This window comes from Coregonus clupeaformis, unplaced genomic scaffold, assembly GCF_020615455.1.
Source record: "Coregonus clupeaformis isolate EN_2021a unplaced genomic scaffold, ASM2061545v1 scaf0028, whole genome shotgun sequence".
Taxonomy (NCBI): domain Eukaryota; kingdom Metazoa; phylum Chordata; class Actinopteri; order Salmoniformes; family Salmonidae; genus Coregonus; species Coregonus clupeaformis.
The window spans coordinates 835,001-857,758 of NW_025533483.1; the positions used below are offsets into that span (position 1 = coordinate 835,001).

General features: G+C 49.4%; 1 protein-coding gene across 2 annotated transcripts in view; it reads right to left on the reverse strand.

Annotated features, from left to right (window-relative positions):
• The window catches only part of slc9a7 (solute carrier family 9 member 7), a 180,493-nt gene that overhangs the window by 78,217 nt on the left and 79,518 nt on the right, over nucleotides 1-22,758 (reverse strand). The window contains exon 12 of one of the 2 annotated variants that reach the window (XM_041889517.1): nucleotides 8,596-8,749. In XM_041889517.1, the coding sequence (XP_041745451.1) occupies nucleotides 8,596-8,749 (154 nt within the window). Of the gene's footprint in view, nucleotides 1-8,535; nucleotides 8,750-22,758 lie in introns of both variants that reach the window. The other variant, XM_041889516.1, reaches the window with a different exon arrangement.

Sequence of the window (22,758 nt, forward strand, 5' to 3'; positions counted from 1 at the left end):
CTCTACTATTAGCAGCAGGTAGAGTTACCTGGCCTGACATCTCTACTATTAGCAGCAGGTAGAGTTACCTGGCCTGACATCTCTACTATTAGCAGCAGGTAGAGTTACCTGGCCTGACATCTCTACTGTTAGCAGCAGGTAGAGTTACCTGGCCTGACATCTCTACTGTTAGCAGCAGGTAGAGTTACCTGGCCTGACATCTCTACTGTTAGCAGCAGGTAGAGTTACCTGGCCTGACATCTCTACTATTAGCAGCAGGTAGAGTTACCTGGCCTGACATCTCTACTATTAGCAGCAGGTAGAGTTACCTGGCCTGACATCTCTACTATTAGCAGCAGGTAGAGTTACCTGGCCTGACATCTCTACTATTAGCAGCAGGTAGAGTTACCTGGCCTGACATCTCTACTATTAGCAGCAGGTAGAGTTACCTGGCCTGACATCTCTACTGTTAGCAGCAGGTAGAGTTACCTGGCCTGACATCTCTACTATTAGCAGCAGGTAGAGTTACCTGGCCTGACATCTCTACTATTAGCAGCAGGTAGAGTTACCTGGCCTGACATCTCTACTATTAGCAGCAGGTAGAGTTACCTGGCCTGACATCTCTACTATTAGCAGCAGGTAGAGTTACCTGGCCTGACATCTCTACTATTAGCAGCAGGTAGAGTTACCTGGCCTGACATCTCTACTATTAGCAGCAGGTAGAGTTACCTGGCCTGACATCTCTACTGTTAGCAGCAGGTAGAGTTACCTGGCCTGACATCTCTACTATTAGCAGCAGGTAGAGTTACCTGGCCTGACATCTCTACTATTAGCAGCAGGTAGAGTTACCTGGCCTGACATCTCTACTGTTAGCAGCAGGTAGAGTTACCTGGCCTGACATCTCTACTATTAGCAGCAGGTAGAGTTACCTGGCCTGACATCTCTACTATTAGCAGCAGGTAGAGTTACCTGGCCTGACATCTCTACTGTTAGCAGCAGGTAGAGTTACCTGGCCTGACATCTCTACTATTAGCAGCAGGTAGAGTTACCTGGCCTGACATCTCTACTATTAGCAGCAGGTAGAGTTACCTGGCCTGACATCTCTACTATTAGCAGCAGGTAGAGTTACCTGGCCTGACATCTCTACTATTAGCAGCAGGTAGAGTTACCTGGCCTGACATCTCTACTGTTAGCAGCAGGTAGAGTTACCTGGCCTGACATCTCTACTATTAGCAGCAGGTAGAGTTACCTGGCCTGACATCTCTACTATTAGCAGCAGGTAGAGTTACCTGGCCTGACATCTCTAATATTAGCAGCAGGTAGAGTTACCTGGCCTGACATCTCTACTATTAGCAGCAGGTAGAGTTACCTGGCCTGACATCTCTACTGTTAGCAGCAGGTAGAGTTACCTGGCCTGACATCTCTACTATTAGCAGCAGGTAGAGTTACCTGGCCTGACATCTCTAATATTAGCAGCAGGTAGAGTTACCTGGCCTGACATCTCTACTATTAGCAGCAGGTAGAGTTACCTGGCCTGACATCTCTACTATTAGCAGCAGGTAGAGTTACCTGGCCTGACATCTCTACTATTAGCAGCAGGTAGAGTTACCTGGCCTGACATCTCTACTGTTAGCAGCAGGTAGAGTTACCTGGCCTGACATCTCTACTGTTAGCAGCAGGTAGAGTTACCTGGCCTGACATCTCTACTATTAGCAGCAGGTAGAGTTACCTGGCCTGACATCTCTACTATTAGCAGCAGGTAGAGTTACCTGGCCTGACATCTCTACTGTTAGCAGCAGGTAGAGTTACCTGGCCTGACATCTCTACTATTAGCAGCAGGTAGAGTTACCTGGCCTGACATCTCTACTATTAGCAGCAGGTAGAGTTACCTGGCCTGACATCTCTAATATTAGCAGCAGGTAGAGTTACCTGGCCTGACATCTCTACTATTAGCAGCAGGTAGAGTTACCTGGCCTGACATCTCTACTGTTAGCAGCAGGTAGAGTTACCTGGCCTGACATCTCTAATATTAGCAGCAGGTAGAGTTACCTGGCCTGACATCTCTACTATTAGCATTGACTCACAGTTACATGTTAGAGCAACTTCTAATTCAGGAATGATCACAATGTAAAGTGGTGTTACTACAGTCCTCTAGGTGGTACTACAGTCCTCTAGGTGGTACTACAGTCCTCTAGGTGGTACTACAGTCCTCTAGGCGGTACTACAGTCCTCTAGGTGGTACTACAGTCCTCTAGGTGGTACTACAGTCCTCTAGGCGGTACTACACTCCTCTAGGTGGTACTACAGTCCTCTAGGTGGTACTACAGTCCTCTAGGCGGTACTACAGTCCTCTAGGTGGTCCTACACTCCTCTAGGTGGTACTACACTCCTCTAGGTGGTACTACAGTCCTCTAGGCGGTACTACAGTCTTCTAGGCGGTACTACAGTCCTCTAGGCGGTACTACAGTCCTCTAGGCGGTACTACAGGCCTCTAGGCGGTACTACAGGCCTCTAGGTGGTACTACAGTCCTCTAGGTGGTACTACAGTCCTCTAGGTGGTACTACAGTCCTCTAGGTGGTACTACAGTCCTCTAGGCGGTACTACAGTCCTCTAGGCGGTACTACAGTCCTCTAGGCGGTACTACAGTCCTCTAGGCGGTACTACAGTCCTCTAGGCGGTACTACAGTCCTCTAGGCGGTACTACAGTCCTCTAGGTGGTACTACAGTCCTCTAGGCTGTACTACAGTCCTCTAGGCGGTACTACAGTCTTCTAGGCGGTACTACACTCCTCTAGGCGGTACTACAGTCCTCTAGGCGGTACTACATTCCTCTAGGCGGTACTACAGTCCTCTAGGTGGTACTACAGTCCTCTAGGTGGTACTATACTCCTCTAGGTGGTACTACAGTCCTCTAGGTGGTACTACAGTCCTCTAGGCGGTATTATAGTCCTCTAGGCGGTACTACAGTCCTCTAGGTGGTACTACAGTCCTCTAGGCGGTATTATAGTCCTCTAGGCGGTACTACAGTCCTCTAGGCGGTACTACAGTCCTCTAGGCAGTACTACAGTCCTCTAGGCGGTACTACAGTCCTCTAGGCGGTACTACAGTCCTCTAGGCGGTACTACAGTCCTCTAGGCGGTACTACAGTCCTCTAGGCGGTACTACAGTCCTCTAGGTGGTACTACAGGCCTCTAGGTGGTACTACAGTCCTCTAGGTGGTACTACAGTCCTCTAGGTGGTACTACAGTCAGCTACTACTGTCTTCTAGGTGGTACTACAGTCCTCTAGGTGGTACTACAGTCCTCTAGGCGGTACTACAGTCCTCTAGGCGGTACTACAGTCAGCTACTACAGTCTTCTAGGTGGTACTACAGTCCTCTAGGTGGTACTACAGTCCTCTAGGTGGTACTACAGTCCTCTAGGTGGTACTACAGTCCTCTAGGTGGTACTACAGTCCTCTAGGCGGTACTACACTCCTCTAGGTGGTACTACAGTCCTCTAAGTGGTACTACAGTCCTCTAGGCGGTACTACAGTCCTCTAGGTGGTCCTACACTCCTCTAGGTGGTACTACACTCCTCTAGGTGGTACTACAGTCCTCTAGGTGATACTACAGTCCTCTAGGCGGTACTACAGTCTTCTAGGTGGTACTACAGTCCTCTAGGTGGTACTACAGGCCTCTAGGTGGTACTACAGTCCTCTAGGCGGTACTACAGTCCTCTAGGCGGTACTACAGTCCTCTAGGCGGTACTACAGTCCTCTAGGCGGTACTACAGTCCTCTAGGCGGTACTACACTCCTCTAGGTGGTACTACAGTCCTCTAGGTGGTACTACAGTCCTCTAGGCGGTACTATAGTCCTCTAGGCGGTACTACAGTCCTCTAGGTGGTACTACACTCCTCTAGGTGGTACTACACTCCTCTAGGTGGTACTACAGTCCTCTAGGCGGTACTACAGTCTTCTAGGCGGTACTACAGTCCTCTAGGCGGTACTACAGTCCTCTAGGAGGTACTACAGGCCTCTAGGTGGTACTACAGGCCTCTAGGTGGTACTACAGTCCTCTAGGCGGTACTACAGTCCTCTAGGCGGTACTACAGTCCTCTAGGCGGTACTACAGTCCTCTAGGCGGTACTACAGTCCTCTAGGTGGTACTACAGTCTTCTAGGTGGTACTAGAGTCCTCTAGGTGGTACTACAGCCCTCTAGGCGGTACTACAGTCCTCTAGGCGGTACTACAGTCCTCTAGGCGGTACTACAGTCCTCTAGGTGGTACTACAGGCCTCTAGGTGGTACTACAGTCCTCTAGGTGGTACTACAGTCCTCTAGGTGGTACTACAGTCAGCTACTACAGTCTTCTAGGTGGTACTACAGTCCTCTAGGTGGTACTACAGTCCTCTAGGCGGTACTACAGTCCTCTAGGCGGTACTACAGTCAGCTACTACAGTCTTCTAGGTGGTACTACAGTCCTCTAGGTGGTACTACAGTCCTCTAGGTGGTACTACAGTCCTCTAGGCGGTACTACAGTCCTCTAGGCGGTACTACAGTCCTCTAGGTGGTACTACAGTCAGCTACTACAGTCTTCTAGGTGGTCCTACAGTCCTCTAGGTGGTACTACAGTCAGCTACTACAGTCCTCTAGGTGGTACTACAGTCCTCTAGGTGGTACTACAGGCCTCTAGGTGGTACTACAGTCCTCTAGGTGGTACTACAGTCTTCTAGGTGGTACTACAGTCAGCTACTACAGTCTTCTAGGTGGTACTACAGTCCTCTAGGTGGTACTACAGTCCTCTAGGCGGTACTACAGTCCTCTAGGCGGTACTACAGTCAGCTACTACAGTCTTCTAGGTGGTACTACAGTCCTCTAGGTGGTACTACAGTCCTCTAGGTGGTACTACAGTCCTCTAGGCGGTACTACAGTCCTCTAGGTGGTACTACAGTCAGCTACTACAGTCTTCTAGGTGGTCCTACAGTCCTCTAGGTGGTACTACAGTCAGCTACTACAGTCCTCTAGGTGGTACTACAGTCCTCTAGGCGGTTCTACAGTCCTCTAGGTGGTACTACAGTCCTCTAGGCGGTACTACAGTCCTCTAGGTGGTACTACAGTCCTCTAGGTGGTACTACAGTCCTCTAGGCGGTACTACAGTCAGCTACTACAGTCTTCTAGGTGGTACTACAGTCTTCTAGGTGGTACTACAGTCCTCTAGGTGGTACTACAGTCAGCTACTACAGTCTTCTAGGTGGTACTACAGTCCTCTAGGTGGTACTACAGTCCTCTAGGTGGTACTACAGTCTTCTAGGTGGTACTAGAGTCAGCTACTACAGTCTTCTAGGTGGTACTACAGTCTTCTAGGTGGTACTACAGTCAGCTACTACAGTCTTCTAGGTGGTACTACAGTCCTCTAGGTGGTACTACAGTCCTCTAGGTGGTACTACCGTCAGCTACTACAGTCTTCTAGGTGGTACTACAGTCCTCTAGGTGGTACTACAGTCCTCTAGGTGGTACTACAGTCAGCTACTACAGTCCTCTAGGCGGTACTACAGTCAGCTACTACAGTCCTCTAGGTAGTACTACAGTCCTCTAGGTGGTACTACACTCCTCTAGGTGGTACTACAGCCCTCTAGGTGGTACTACAGCCCTCTAGGTGGTACTACAGTCCTCTAGGTGGTACTACAGTCCTCTAGGTGGTACTACAGTCAGCTACTACAGTCTTCTAGGTGGAACTACAGTCTTCTAGGTGGTACTACAGTCAGCTACTACAGTCTTCTAGGTGGTACTACAGTCCTCTAGGTGGTACTACAGTCCTCTAGGTGGTACTACAGTCCTTTAGGTGGTACTACAGTCTTCTAGGTGGTACTACCGTCAGCTACTACAGTCTTCTAGGTGGTACTACAGTCCTCTAGGTGGTACTACAGTCCTCTAGGTGGTACTACAGTCCTCTAGGTGGTACTACAGTCCTCTAGGTGGTACTACAGTCAGCTACTACAGTCCTCTAGGCGGTACTACAGTCAGCTACTACAGTCCTCTAGGTAGTACTACAGTCCTCTAGGTGGTACTACAGTCCTCTAGGTGGTACTACAGTCCTCTAGGTGGTACTACAGTCAGCTACTACAGTCCTCTAGGTGGTACTACAGACCTCTAGGTGGTACTACAGTCCTCTAGGTGGTACTACAGTCCTCTAGGTGGTACTACAGTCAGCTACTACAGTCCTCTAGATGGTACTACAGACCTCTAGGTGGTACTACAGTCCTCTAGGTGGTACTACAGCCCTCTAGGTGGTACTACAATCCTCTAGGCGGTACTACAGTCCTCTAGGTGGTACTACAGTCCTCTAGGTGGTACTACAGCCCTCTAGGTGGTACTACAGTCCTCTAGGTGGTACTACAGTCCTCTAGGCGGTACTACAGTCAGCTACTACAGTCCTCTAGGCGGTACTACAGTCCTCTAGGTGGTACTACAGTCAGCTACTATAGTCCTCTAGGTGGTACTACAGTCCTCTAGGCGGTACTACAGTCAGCTACTACAGTCCTCTAGGTGGTACTACAGTCCTCTAGGTGGTACTACAGTCCTCTAGGCGGTACTACCGTCAGCTACTACAGTCCTCTAGGCGGTACTACAGTCCTCAAGGTGGTACTACAGTCCTCTAGGTGGTACTACAGTCCTCTAGGCGGTACTACAGTCCTCTAGGCGGTACTACAGTCCTCTAGGTGGTACTACAGTCCTCTAGGCGGTACTACAGTCCTCTAGGCGGTACTACAGTCCTCTAGGTGGTACTACAGTCCTCTAGGCGGTACTACAGTCCTCTAGGCGGTACTACAGTCCTCTAGGTGGTACTACCGTCAGCTACTACAGTCTTCTAGGTGGTACTACAGTCCTCTAGGCGGTACTACAGTCCTCTAGGCGGTACTACAGTCCTCTAGGCGGTACTACAGTCCTCTAGGCGGTACTACAGTCCTCTAGGCGGTACTACAGTCCTCTAGGCGGTACTACAGTCCTCTAGGCGGTACTACAGTCCTCTAGGCGGTACTACAGTCCTCTAGGCGGTACTACAGTCCTCTAGGCGGTACTACAGTCCTCTAGGCGGTACTAAAGTCCTCTAGGCGGTACTACAGTCCTCTAGGCGGTACTACAGTCCTCTAGGCGGTACTACAGTCCTCTAGGCGGTACTACAGTCCTCTAGGCGGTACTACAGTCCTCTAGGCGGTACTACAGTCCTCTAGGCGGTACTACAGTCCTCTAGGTGGTACTACAGTCCTCTAGGCGGTACTACAGTCCTCTAGGTGGTACTACAGTCCTCTAGGTCGTACTACAGTCCTCAGGCGGTACTACAGTCCTCTAGGGGGTACTACAGTCCTCTAGGCTACAGTCCTCTAGGCGGTACTACAGTCCTCTAGGCGGTACTACAGTCCTCTAGGCGGTACTACACTCCTCTAGGCGGTACTACAGTCCTCTAGGTGGTACTACAGTCCTCTAGGCGGTACTACAGTCCTCTAGGCGGTACTACAGTCCTCTAGGCGGTACTACAGTCCTCTAGGCGGTACTACAGTCCTCTAGGCGGTACTACAGTCCTCTAGGCGGTACTACAGTCCTCTAGGCGGTACTACAGTCCTCTAGGTGGGTACTACAGTCCTCTAGGCGGTACTACAGTCCTCTAGGCGGTACTACAGTCCTCTAGGCGGTACTACAGTCCTCTAGGCGGTACTACAGTCCTCTAGGCGGTACTACAGTCCTCTAGGCGGTACTACAGTCCTCTAGGCGGTACTACAGTCCTCTAGGCGGTACTACAGTCCTCTAGGCGGTACTACAGTCCTCTAGGCGGTACTACAGTCCTCTAGGCGGTACTACAGTCCTCTAGGTGGTACTACAGTCCTCTAGGCGGTACTACAGTCCTCTAGGCGGTACTACAGTCCTCTAGGCGGTACTACAGTCCTCTAGGCGGTACTACAGTCCTCTAGGTGGTACTACAGTCCTCTAGGCGGTACTACAGTCCTCTAGGTGGTACTACAGTCCTCTAGGCGGTACTACAGTCCTCTAGGCGGTACTACAGCCCTCTAGGTGGTACTACAGTCAGCTACTACAGTCCTCTAGGCGGTACTACAGTCCTCTAGGTGGTACTTCAGTCTTCTGGCTGAACACTGTACTGCAGATGAGCACCTTTCCACTCTCCCAGCATATCCCATGGTGACAGACAGGGGGAGCTATAGTGGCGGATGGATAGAGGTGTAAAGATTTGGGCCAAGGGGTAAAGGGCTCTCCACAACACCACACACTGATGTTCTCATCCTCACCAAACCGCAATGAGACAACAGGAATTAAGCAACAAACTAATCATTGTAATCATGTTCAAAAAGGGCTGGACAGATGAACAGAGTGATACAGAGAGAAAGTAGTGCACTACTTTTCACCAACATTTGTGCCCAACATAGGGGATTGGGTGCCATTTGGGACGCAGACAAAGACAGGAAGAGAAGTGAACGAGATAGCAGTTGTTCTCTCTCTCTAACCTGATGTGTAGCCATGACAACATGTGGGTGGTCCCTCCTCCAAACACCCAGACATCTAACCTGATGTGTAGCCATGACAACATGGGGGTGGTCCCTCCTCCAAACACCCAGACATCTAACCTGATGTGTAGCCATGACAACATGGGGGTGGTCCCTCCTCCAAACACCCAGACGGTGAAGAAGACGATGAGGAGGGTGGTGGTGAACATCATCTGACGGGCGTAGGTAGCTGTGTCCCGGATCGCCAGGGCAAACGCCATCGCCCCCCGCAGGCCTGGAGGGGAACACACAGGCAAATCACTCAATCAAAGCCCCTTTATACGTCAGCAGTTTTCACAAAGTGCTTTACAGGAAAACCACCTAGCTAGTGACATCTGGAGAGGAACCCACAGGAAAACCACCTAGCTAGTGACGTCTGGAGAGGAACCCACAGTAGAACCACCTAGCTAGTGACGTCTGGAGAGGAACCCACAGTAGAACCACCTAGCTAGTGACGTCTGGAGAGGAACCCACAGGAAAACCACCTAGCTAGTGACGTCTGGAGAGGAACCCACAGGAAAACCACCTAGCTAGTGACGTCTGGAGAGGAACCCACAGGAAAACCACCTAGCTAGTGACATCTGGAGAGGAACCCACAGGAAAACCACCTAGCTAGTGACGTCTGGAGAGGAACCCACAGGAAAACCACCTAGCTAGTGACGTCTGGAGAGGAACCCACAGTAAAACCACCTAGCTAGTGACGTCTGGAGAGGAACCCACAGTAGAACCACCTAGCTAGTGACATCTGGAGAGGAACCCACAGGAAAACCACCTAGCTAGTGACGTCTGGAGAGGAACCAGAGGAAAACCACCTAGCTAGTGACATCTGGAGAGGAACCCACAGGACAACCACCTAGCTAGTGACGTCTGGAGAGGAACCAGAGGAAAACCACCTAGCTAGTGACGTCTGGAGAGGAACCCACAGGACAACCACCTAGCTAGTGACGTCTGGAGAGGAACCAGAGGAAAACCACCTAGCTAGTGACGTCTGGAGAGGAACCCACAGTAGAACCACCTAGCTAGTGACGTCTGGAGAGGAACCCACAGGAAAACCACCTAGCTAGTGACGTCTGGAGAGGAACCCACAGGAAAACCACCTAGCTAGTGACGTCTGGAGAGGAACCCACAGGAAAACCACCTAGCTAGTGACGTCTGGAGAGGAACCAGAGGAAAACCACCTAGCTAGTGACGTCTGGAGAGGAACCCACAGTAGAACCACCTAGCTAGTGACGTCTGGAGAGGAACCCACAGTAGAACCACCTAGCTAGTGACATCTGGAGAGGAACCCACAGTAGAACCTCCTAGCTAGTGACGTCTGGAGAGGAACCCACAGTAGAACCACCTAGCTAGTGACGTCTGGAGAGGAACCCACAGTAGAACCACCTAGCTAGTGACATCTGGAGAGGAACCCACAGTAGAACCACCTAGCTAGTGACGTCTGGAGAGGAACCCACAGTAGAACCACCTAGCTAGTGAAGAACCCACACATAATGACAATTCCATGAGGAGCACCATAATCAATATCAATACAAAATACACTTTGATAAGACAACAACCAGAGTGGTATACTACGAAGCAAGCTAGATCTACTCAGGGTTTTATAAAGCTAGCCAGCTTCAGTTAGCTTCACATTCCAGGTCACGCTTCATCCATAATACAATGTTGGATATTGTTTGTCCACCTGCCGCCAAACTCTAGCAGGCCAGTAAACTATGCATGTCGCACATGGCTAGTCGAACGCCGAACTCTTCATTGAGAAAATGCTGAAACATCAACCCATGGTCAGTAGCATTTGTGCCGAAATCAAAATGAAATAAAAGTACTCTTGCAGATTCAGCAGGCTTGGTGTGACATAGGCTTTTAGAAGTTCCGTCTTTGGTGTGCATATCAATGCACTAGCCCCTTTTCCCCACTCCTATCTATATGTTGTTATTAAGTCATACAAAAGTGTTACATTGCATGAAGTTTAAAATGCATTCTGTCATTACTAAATGTGTAATGTGATATATTGTTACATACTTTTTTTACACAAAAAAAAGGTTTGATCAATTAAATATGAGTAGCGAGTAGAGTATTACTTTATTAATCCCAATTTGGGATTTAAAAAAAATAAAGAAACACATTAAGGCACAGGCACCAACCATAGTATCCCTAAAATAATCGTCCGATTCCAATGCTGTTTTCTATCCTCTGGGGAAAACAGGCAACAACATTTTCCAATGGAAAGACCTCGAACAGTTAATCAATTACACTCATTGAAAAGTCTCATGGCTGTGGGTAAAACTGACAGCCTAAACCTCTCTGTGGAACATCTGTATCAGAGCCCTGTGGAGTGGGGGTGTATCAGAGCCCTGTGGAGTGGGGGTGTCAGAGTGCTGTGGAGTGGGGGTGTATCAGAGCCCTGTGGAGTGGGGGTGTATCAGAGCCCTGTGGAGTGGGGGGTGTATCAGAGCCCTGTGGAGTGGGGGTGTATCAGAGCCCTGTGGAGTGGGGGTGTATCAGAGCCCTGTGGAGTGGGGGGTGTATCAGAGCCCTGTGGAGTGGGGGTGTATCAGAGCCCTGTGGAGTGGGGGTGTATCAGAGCCCTGTGGAGTGGGGGGGTATCAGAGCCCTGTGGAGTGGGGGGTGTATCAGAGCCCTGTGGAGTGGGGGGTGTATCAGAGCCCTGTGGAGTGGGGGTGTATCAGAGCCCTGTGGAGTGGGGGGTGTATCAGAGCCCTGTGGAGTGGGGGGTGTATCAGAGCCCTGTGGAGTGGGGGTGTATCAGAGCCCTGTGGAGTGGGGGTGTATCAGAGCCCTGTGGAGTGGGGGTGTATCAGAGCCCTGTGGAGTGGGGGTGTATCAGAGCCCTGTGGAGTGGGGGTGTATCAGAGCCCTGTGGAGTGGGGGGTGTATCAGAGCCCTGTGGAGTGGGGGTGTATCAGAGCCCTGTGGAGTGGGGGTGTATCAGAGCCCTGTGGAGTCAGGGTGTATCAGAGCCCTGTGGAGTGGGGGTGTATCAGAGCCCTGTGGACTGGGGGTGTATCATTGTCCATGATCATGTGTGTTTTTACTTGCAGTCTCTTTATGAACATGTCCAGCATTGATTCCAGGCTGCAGCCAATAGTAGCACTGGATTTCTTAATGATTTTGTCAACCTTGTTTAAGCTAAATTCTCTTTCCAGCACACAATGGCATATACAGTGGGGGAAAAAAGTATTTAGTCAGCCACCAATTGTGCAAGTTCTCCCACTTAAAAAGATGAGAGAGGCCTGTAATTTTCATCATATGTACACGTCAACTATGACAGACAAAATGAGGAAAAAAATTCCAGAAAATCACATTGTAGGATTTTTTATTAATTTATTTGCAAATTATGGTGGAAAAGAAGTATTTGGTCAATAACAAAAGTTTCTCAATACTTTGTTATATACCCTTTGTTGGCAATGACACAGGTCAAATGTTTTCTGTAAGTCTTCACAAGGTTTTCACACACTGTTGCTGGTATTTTGGCCCATTCCTCCATGCAGATCTCCTCTAGAGCAGTGATGTTTTGGGGCTGTCGCTGGGCAACTCCCTCCAAAGATTTTCTATGGGGTTGAGATCTGGAGACTGGCTGGGCCACTCCAGGACCTTGAAATGCTTCTTACGAAGCCACTCCTTCGTTGCCCGGGCGGTGTGTTTGGGATCATTGTCATGCTGAAAGACCCAGCCACGTTTCATATTCAATGCCCTTGCTGATGGAAGGAGGTTTTCACTCAAAATCTCATGATACATGGCCCCATTCATTCTTTCCTTTACACGGATCAGTCGTCCTGGTCCCTTTGCAGAAAAACAGCCCCAAAGCATGATGTTTCCACCCCCATGCTTCACAGTAGGTATGGCATTCTTTGTCCTCCAAACACGACGAGTTTAGTTTTTACCAAAAAGTTTTCAACTGACCATATGACATTCTCCCAATCCTCTTCTGGATCATCCAAATGCACTCTAGCAAACTTCAGACGGGCCTGGACATGTACTGGCTTAAGCAGGGAGACACGTCTCGCACTGCAGGATTTGAGTCCCTGGCGGCGTAGTGTGTTACTGATGGTAGGCTTTGTTACTTTGGTCCCAGCTCTCTGCAGGTCATTCACTAGGTCTCCCCGTGTGGTTCTGGGATTTTTGCTCACCGTTCTTGTGATCATTTTGACCCCACGGGGTGAGATCTTGCGTGGAGCCCCAGATCGAGGGAGATTATCAGTGGTCTTGTATGTCTTCCATTTCCTAATAATTGCTCCCACAGTTGATTTCTTCAAACCAAGCTGCTTACCTATTGCAGATGCAGTCTTCCCAGCCTGGTGCAGGTCTACAATTTTGTTTCTGGTGTCCTTTGACAGCTCTTTGGTCTTGGCCATAGTGGAGTTTGGAGTGTGACTGTTTGAGGTTGTGGACAGGTGTATTTTATACTGATAACAAGTTCAAACAGGTGCCATTAATACAGGTAACGAGTGGAGGACAGAGGAGCCTCTTAAAGAAGAAGTTACAGGTCTGTGAGAGCCAGAAATCTTGCTTGTTTGTAGGTGACCAAATACTTATTTTCCACCATCATTTGCAAATAAATTCATTAAAAATCCTACAATGTGAATTTCTGGAAAAAAAAATCTAAATTTGTCTGTCATAGTTGACGTGTACCTATGATGAAAATTACAGGCATCTCTCATCTTTTTAAGTGGGAGAACTTGCACAATTGGTGGCTGACTAAATACTTTTTTTTCCCCATTGTATGTCTCTACACTCGCTACGACACTGCTATACGAAGTATTGTTGTGTGTGAAGTCATGTGTGTAAAGGGTAAACAGAAAAGGTGACAGGACCGGCCCCCTGCGTTTGTACATATCCGATCTGATACAGCCTGGTTCAGTCTATTGGTCAGGTGCTCATGGGCTCAGTGCTTCCCAGATCAGAGTCCAGCACCTCCCCCATCTGCTAAGAAATCGTACTTATCGAATCTGGTAAAACGCTGGTTAAACTCTGTGGCTCTGTCCCTTCCATCATCACTCTGCAGCTGTCCCCTGGTGCTGTAGCCTGTTATCTTCTGGTGCTGTAGCCTGTTATCTTCTGGTGCTGTAGCCTGTTATCTTCTGGTGCTGTAGCCTGTTATCTTCTGGTGCTGTAGCCTGTTATCTTCTGGTGCTGTAGCCTGTTATCTTCTGGTGCTGTAGCCTGTTATCTTCTGGTGCTGTAGCCTGTTATCTTCTGGTGCTGTAGCCTGTTATCTTCTGGTGCTGTAGCCTGTTATCTTCTGGTGCTGTAGCCTGTTATCTTCTGGTGCTGTAGCCTGTTATCTTCTGGTGCTGTAGCCTGTTATCTTCTGGTGCTGTAGCCTGTTATCTTCTGGTGCTGTAGCCTGTTATCTTCTGGTGCTGTAGCCTGTTATCTTCTGGTGCTGTAGCCTGATATCATCTGGTGCTGTAGCCTGATATCATCTGGTGCTGTAGCCTGTTATCATCTTCATACCATCCAGACATCCTTCATGTTATTTGCTTGCAGCTTGCGTTCTAGCTTCCATTTGTATTAATGTTTGCATTTCCTGATCAGTCCTTTAATCTCCTTCTGTACTACTCTCACCTCATCCCTCCTGATCAGTCCTGTAATCTCCTACTGTACTACCCTCACCTCATCCCTCCTGATCAGTCCTGTAATCTCCTACTGTACTACCCTCACCTCATCCCTCCTGATCAGTCCTGTAATCTCCTACTGTACTACTCTCACCTCATCCCTCCTGATCAGTCCTGTAATCTCCTACTGTACTACCCTCACCTCATCCCTCCTGATCAGTCCTGTAATCTCCTTCTGTACTACCCTCACCTCATCCCTCCTGATCAGTCCTTTAATCTCCTACTGTACTACCCTCACCTCATCCCTCCTGATCAGTCCTTTAATCTCCTACTGTACAACCCACCTCATCCCTCCTGATCAGTCCTGTACTCTCCTACTGTACTACCCTCATCTCATCCCTCCTGATCAGTCCTGTAATCTCCTACTGTACTACCCTCACCTCATCCCTCCTGATCAGTCCTGTAATCTCCTACTGTACTACCCTCACCTCATCCCTCCTGATCAGTCCTGTAATCTCCTACTGTACTACCCTCACCTCATCCCTCCTGATCAGTCCTGTAATCTCCTTCTGTACTACCCTCACCTCATCCCTCCTGATCAGTCCTGTAATCTCCTACTGTACTACCCTCACCTCATCCCTCCTGATCAGTCCTGTAATCTCCTACTGTACTACCCTCACCTCATCCCTCCTGATCAGTCCTGTAATCTCCTTCTGTACTACCCTCACCTCATCCCTCCTGATCAGTCCTGTAATCTCCTTCTGTACTACCCTCACCTCATCCCTCCTGATCAGTCCTGTAATCTCCTTCTGTACTACCCTCACCTCATCCCTCCTGATCAGTCCTGTAATCTCCTTCTGTACTACCCTCACCTCATCCCTCCTGATCAGTCCTGTAATCTCCTACTGTACTACCCTCACCTCATCCCTCCTGATCAGTCCTGTAATCTCCTACTGTACTACCCTCACCTCATCCCTCCTGATCAGTCCTGTAATCTCCTACTGTACTACCCTCACCTCATCCCTCCTGATCAGTCCTGTAATCTCCTACTGTACTACTCTCACCTCATCCCTCCTGATCAGTCCTGTAATCTCCTACTGTACTACCCTCACCTCATCCCTCCTGATCAGTCCTGTAATCTCCTACTGTACTACCCTCACCTCATCCCTCCTGATCAGTCCTGTAATCTCCTACTGTACTACTCTCACCTCATCCCTCCTGATCAGTCCTGTAATCTCCTACTGTACTACCCTCATCTCATCCCTCCTGATCAGTCCTGTAATCTCCTTCTGTACTACGCTCACCTCATCCCTCCTGATCAGTCCTGTAATCTCCTACTGTACTACCCTCACCTCATCCCTCCTGATCAGTCCTGTAATCTCCTACTGTACTACCCTCACCTCATCCCTCCTGATCAGTCCTGTAATCTCCTACTGTACTACCCTCACCTCATCCCTCCTGATCAGTCCTGTAATCTCCTTCTGTACTACCCTCATCTCATCCCTCCTGATCAGTCCTGTAATCTCCTTCTGTACTACCCTCATCTCATCCCTCCTGATCAGTCCTGTAATCTCCTTCTGTACTACCCTCACCTCATCCCTCCTGATCAGTCCTGTTATCTCCTACTGTACTACACTCACCTCATCCCTCCTGATCAGTCCTGTAATCTCCTACTGTACTACTCTCACCTCATCCCTCCTGATCAGTCCTGTAATCTCCTACTGTACTACCCTCATCTCATCCCTCCTGATCAGTCCTGTAATCTCCTACTGTACTACTCTCATCCCTCCTGATCAGTCCTGTAATCTCCTACTGTACTACCCTCATCTCATCCCTCCTGATCAGTCCTGTAATCTCCTACTGTACTACCCTCACCTCATCCCTCCTGATCAGTCCTGTAATCTCCTACTGTACTACTCTCACCTCATCCCTCCTGATCAGTCCTGTAATCTCCTTCTGTACTACCCTCACCTCATCCCTCCTGATCAGTCCTGTAATCTCCTTCTGTACTACCCTCACCTCATCCCTCCTGATCAGTCCTGTAATCTCCTACTGTACTACCCTCACCTCATCCCTCCTGATCAGTCCTGTAATCTCCTTCTGTACTACCTCACCTCATCCCTCCTGATCAGTCCTGTAATCTCCTTCTGTACTACCCTCACCTCATCCCTCCTGATCAGTCCTGTAATCTCCTTCTGTACTACTCTCATCCCTCCTGATCAGTCCTGTAATCTCCTTCTGTACTACTCTCATCCCTCCTGATCAGTCCTGTAATCTCCTACTGTACTACCCTCACCTCATCCCTCCTGATCAGTCCTGTAATCTCCTACTGTACTACCCTCACCTCATCCCTCCTGATCAGTCCTGTAATCTCCTACTGTACTACCCTCATCTCATCCCTCCTGATCAGTCCTGTAATCTCCTACTGTACTACCCTCACCTCATCCCTCCTGATCAGTCCTGTAATCTCCTACTGTACTACCCTCATCTCATCCCTCCTGATCAGTCCTGTAATCTTCTACTGTACTACCCTCACCTCATCCCTCCTGATCAGTCCTGTAATCTCCTACTGTACTACCCTCACCTCATCCCTCCTGATCAGTCCTGTAATCTCCTACTGTACTACCCTCACCTCATCCCTCCTGATCAGTCCTGTAATCTCCTACTGTACTACCCACCTCATCCCTCCTGATCAGTCCTGTAATCTCCTACTGTACTACCCTCACCTCATCCCTCCTGATCAGTCCTGTAATCTCCTACTGTACTACCCTCACCTCATCCCTCCTGATCAGTCCTGTAATCTCCTACTGTACTACCCTCACCTCATCCCTCCTGATCAGTCCTGTAATCTCCTACTGTACTACCCTCACCTCATCCCTCCTGATCAGTCCTGTAATCTCCTACTGTACTACCCACCTCATCCCTCCTGATCAGTCCTGTAATCTCCTACTGTACTACCCTCACCTCATCCCTCCTGATCAGTCCTGTAATCTCCTACTGTACTACCCTCATCTCATCCCTCCTGATCAGTCCTGTAATCTCCTACTGTACTACCCTCACCTCATCCCTCCTGATCAGTCCTGTAATCTCCTACTGTACTACCCTCACCTCATCCCTCCTGATCAGTCCTGTAATCTCCTACTGTACTACCCTCATCTCATCCCTCCTGATCAGTCCTGTAATCTCCTACTGTACTACCCTCATCTCATCCCTCCTGATCAGTCCTGTAATCTCCTACTGTACTACTCTCACCTCATCCCTCCTGATCAGTCCTGTAATCTCCCTACTGTACTACTCTCACCTCATCCCTCCTGATCAGTCCTGTAATCTCCTTCTGTACTACCCTCACCTCATCCCTCCTGATCAGTCCTGTAATCTCCTTCTGTACTACCCTCACCTCATCCCTCCTGATCAGTCCTGTAATCTCCTACTGTACTACCCTCACCTCATCCCTCCTGATCAGTCCTGTAATCTCCTTCTGTACTACCCTCACCTCATCCCTCCTGATCAGTCCTGTAATCTCCTTCTGTACTACTCTCACCTCATCCCTCCTGATCAGTCCTGTAATCTCCTACTGTACTACCCTCACCTCATCCCTCCTGATCAGTCCTGTAATCTCCTACTGTACTACCCTCACCTCATCCCTCCTGATCAGTCCTGTAATCTCCTACTGTACTACCCTCACCTCATCCCTCCTGATCAGTCCTGTAATCTCCTACTGTACTACCCTCACCTCATCCCTCCTGATCAGTCCTGTAATCTCCTTCTGTACTACCCTCACCTCATCCCTCCTGATCAGTCCTGTAATCTCCTACTGTACTACCCTCACCTCATCCCTCCTGATCAGTCCTGTAATCTCCTACTGTACTACCCTCACCTCATCCCTCCTGATCAGTCCTGTAATCTCCTACTGTACTACCCTCATCTCATCCCTCCTGATCAGTCCTGTAATCTCCTACTGTACTACCCTCACCTCATCCCTCCTGATCAGTCCTGTAATCTCCTACTGTACTACCCACCTCATCCCTCCTGATCAGTCCTGTAATCTCCTTCTGTACTACCCTCACCTCATCCCTCCTGATCAGTCCTGTTATCTCCTACTGTACTACACTCACCTCATCCCTCCTGATCAGTCCTGTAATCTCCTACTGTACTACCCTCACCTCATCCCTCCTGATCAGTCCTGTAATCTCCTACTGTACTACCCTCACCTCATCCCTCCTGATCAGTCCTGTAATCTCCTTCTGTACTACCCTCACCTCATCCCTCCTGATCAGTCCTGTAATCTCCTTCTGTACTACCCTCACCTCATCCCTCCTGATCAGTCCTGTAATCTCCTTCTGTACTACTCTCATCCCTCCTGATCAGTCCTGTAATCTCCTTCTGTACTACTCTCATCCCTCCTGATCAGTCCTGTAATCTCCTACTGTACTACCCTCACCTCATCCCTCCTGATCAGTCCTGTAATCTCCTACTGTACTACCCTCACCTCATCCCTCCTGATCAGTCCTGTAATCTCCTACTGTACTACCCTCATCTCATCCCTCCTGATCAGTCCTGTAATCTCCTACTGTACTACCCTCACCTCATCCCTCCTGATCAGTCCTGTAATCTCCTACTGTACTACCCTCATCTCATCCCTCCTGATCAGTCCTGTAATCTTCTACTGTACTACCCTCACCTCATCCCTCCTGATCAGTCCTGTAATCTCCTACTGTACTACCCTCACCTCATCCCTCCTGATCAGTCCTGTAATCTCCTACTGTACTACCCTCACCTCATCCCTCCTGATCAGTCCTGTAATCTCCTACTGTACTACCCACCTCATCCCTCCTGATCAGTCCTGTAATCTCCTACTGTACTACCCTCACCTCATCCCTCCTGATCAGTCCTGTAATCTCCTACTGTACTACCCTCACCTCATCCCTCCTGATCAGTCCTGTAATCTCCTACTGTACTACCCTCACCTCATCCCTCCTGATCAGTCCTGTAATCTCCTACTGTACTACCCTCACCTCATCCCTCCTGATCAGTCCTGTAATCTCCTACTGTACTACCCACCTCATCCCTCCTGATCAGTCCTGTAATCTCCTACTGTACTACCCTCACCTCATCCCTCCTGATCAGTCCTGTAATCTCCTACTGTACTACCCTCATCTCATCCCTCCTGATCAGTCCTGTAATCTCCTACTGTACTACCCTCACCTCATCCCTCCTGATCAGTCCTGTAATCTCCTACTGTACTACCCTCACCTCATCCCTCCTGATCAGTCCTGTAATCTCCTACTGTACTACCCTCATCTCATCCCTCCTGATCAGTCCTGTAATCTCCTACTGTACTACCCTCATCTCATCCCTCCTGATCAGTCCTGTAATCTCCCTACTGTACTACCCTCACCTCATCCCTCCTGATCAGTCCTGTAATCTCCTTCTGTACTACCCTCATCTCATCCCTCCTGATCAGTCCTGTAATCTCCTACTGTACTACTCTCACCTCATCCCTCCTGATCAGTCCTGTAATCTCCTACTGTACTACCCTCACCTCATCCCTCCTGATCAGTCCTTTAATCTCCTACTGTACTACTCCCACCTCATCCCTCCTGATCAGTCCTGTAATCTCCTTCTGTACTACCCTCACCTCATCCCTCCTGATCAGTCCTGTAATCTCCTTCTGTACTACCCTCACCTCATCCCTCCTGATCAGTCCTGTAATCTCCTACTGTACTACCCTCACCTCATCCCTCCTGATCAGTCCTGTAATCTCCTACTGTACTACCCACCTCATCCCTCCTGATCAGTCCTGTAATCTCCTACTGTACTACCCTCACCTCATCCCTCCTGATCAGTCCTGTAATCTCCTACTGTACTACCCTCACCTCATCCCTCCTGATCAGTCCTGTAATCTCCTACTGTACTACCCTCACCTCATCCCTCCTGATCAGTCCTGTAATCTCCTACTGTACTACCCTCACCTCATCCCTCCTGATCAGTCCTGTAATCTCCTACTGTACTACCCACCTCATCCCTCCTGATCAGTCCTGTAATCTCCTACTGTACTACCCTCACCTCATCCCTCCTGATCAGTCCTGTAATCTCCTACTGTACTACCCTCATCTCATCCCTCCTGATCAGTCCTGTAATCTCCTACTGTACTACCCTCACCTCATCCCTCCTGATCAGTCCTGTAATCTCCTACTGTACTACCCTCACCTCATCCCTCCTGATCAGTCCTGTAATCTCCTACTGTACTACCCTCATCTCATCCCTCCTGATCAGTCCTGTAATCTCCTACTGTACTACCCTCATCTCATCCCTCCTGATCAGTCCTGTAATCTCCTACTGTACTACCCTCACCTCATCCCTCCTGATCAGTCCTGTAATCTCCTTCTGTACTACCCTCATCTCATCCCTCCTGATCAGTCCTGTAATCTCCTACTGTACTACCCTCATCTCATCCCTCCTGATCAGTCCTGTAATCTCCTACTGTACTACCCTCACCTCATCCCTCCTGATCAGTCCTGTAATCTCCTTCTGTACTACCCTCACCTCATCCCTCCTGATCAGTCCTGTAATCTCCTACTGTACTACCCTCATCTCATCCCTCCTGATCAGTCCTGTAATCTCCTACTGTACTACTCTCACCTCATCCCTCCTGATCAGTCCTGTAATCTCCTACTGTACTACCCTCACCTCATCCCTCCTGATCAGTCCTTTAATCTCCTACTGTACTACTCCCACCTCATCCCTCCTGATCAGTCCTGTAATCTCCTTCTGTACTACCCTCACCTCATCCCTCCTGATCAGTCCTGTAATCTCCTTCTGTACTACCCTCACCTCATCCCTCCTGATCAGTCCTGTAATCTCCTACTGTACTACCCTCATCTCATCCCTCCTGATCAGTCCTGTAATCTCCTACTGTACTACCCTCATCTCATCCCTCCTGATCAGTCCTGTAATCTCCTACTGTACTACCCTCATCTCATCCCTCCTGATCAGTCCTGTAATCTCCTACTGTACTACCCTCACCTCATCCCTCCTGATCAGTCCTGTTATCTCCTACTGTACTACCCTCATCTCATCCCTCCTGATCAGTCCTGTAATCTCCTACTGTACTACTCTCACCTCATCCCTCCTGATCAGTCCTGTAATCTCCTACTGTACTACTCCCACCTCATCCCTCCTGATCAGTCCTGTAATCTCCTACTGTACTACCCACCTCATCCCTCCTGATCAGTCCTGTAATCTCCTACTGTACTACCCTCACCTCATCCCTCCTGATCAGTCCTGTAATCTCCTTCTGTACTACCCTCATCTCATCCCTCCTGATCAGTCCTGTAATCTCCTACTGTACTACTCTCACCTCACCCCTATTTCCTGTTTCAAAAGCCTTCTTCCTGTTCAGTGCCTCCTTGAGTTCTTTTGTGGCTTATTATTTGCATAAAATTTCACAGTTTTGCTTGGCACCACATTGTCAGTACAGAAGTTAACATAGTCTGTTATACATTCAGAAAGACCATTAAAATCCTCCTCCCAATCGTCTATGAATAGATTCCAATCTGTACCTTCAAAGCAGCTCTGTATTGAAAGTATGAATAATGTATGCACTCACTAACTGTAAGTCGCTCTGGATAAGAGCGTCTGCTAAATGACTCAAATATAAAATGTAAATGTATTGCCTCTCCAGCTTCGGGTGTCCATTCGTGAATCACCGCCTGAGTGACGCGTTGCCTCTGGACCAGTGGGCTGTATTCTGATAGCAGCTGGATGAGGTTGTGGTCAGACTGTCCCAGCGGAGGCAGAGCAGTTCAGCAATAGACATCATTCACTTTGGGGTAGAGAAGGTGAATGATCTTCTCCATATGATTAGGAACTTTAACATGCTGTTTGAAGGTAGGAAACAGTGGTTTTAATCTCCAGAGATAACAGCCTGTGGTGACTTTGTGGATAGTGTTTGAGGCCAGTTTAGCGTTGATGGATCGTGGGATGTAGACAACACTATCACGCTAGGGAACTCCCCAGGTCGGCAGCCCAGTGCTAGGGAACTCCCCAGGTCGGCAGCCCACTTCTAGGGAACTCCCCAGGTCGGCAGCCCAGTGAACAGGGAACTCCCCAGGTCGGCAGCCCAGTGAACAGGGAACTCCCCAGGTCGGCAGCCCACTGCTAACAGCTCCACGAGGGGAACAAACCCTCTCCTTCACTGTGAAGGTGACCAGGGAACTCCCCAGGTCGGCAGCCCACTGCTAACAGCTCCACGAGGGGAACAAACCCTCTCCTTCACTGTGAAGGTGACCAGGGAACTCCCCAGGTCGGCAGCCCACTGCTAACAGCTCCACGAGGGGAACAAACCCTCTCCTTCACTGTGAAGGTGACCAGGGAACTCCCCAGGTCGGCAGCCCACTGCTAACAGCTCCACAAGGGGAACAAACCCTCTCCTTCACTGTGAAGGTGACCAGGGAACTCCCCAGGTCGGCAGCCCACTGCTAACAGCTCCCACGAGGGGAACAAACCCTCTCCTTCACTGTGAAGGTGACCAGGGAACTCCCCAGGTCGGCAGCCCACTGCTAACAGCTCCACAAGGGGAACAAACCCTCTCCTTCACTGTGAAAGTGACCAGGGAACTCCCCAGGTCGGCAGCTGTGACATGGTGAAGGTGACCAGGGAACTCCCC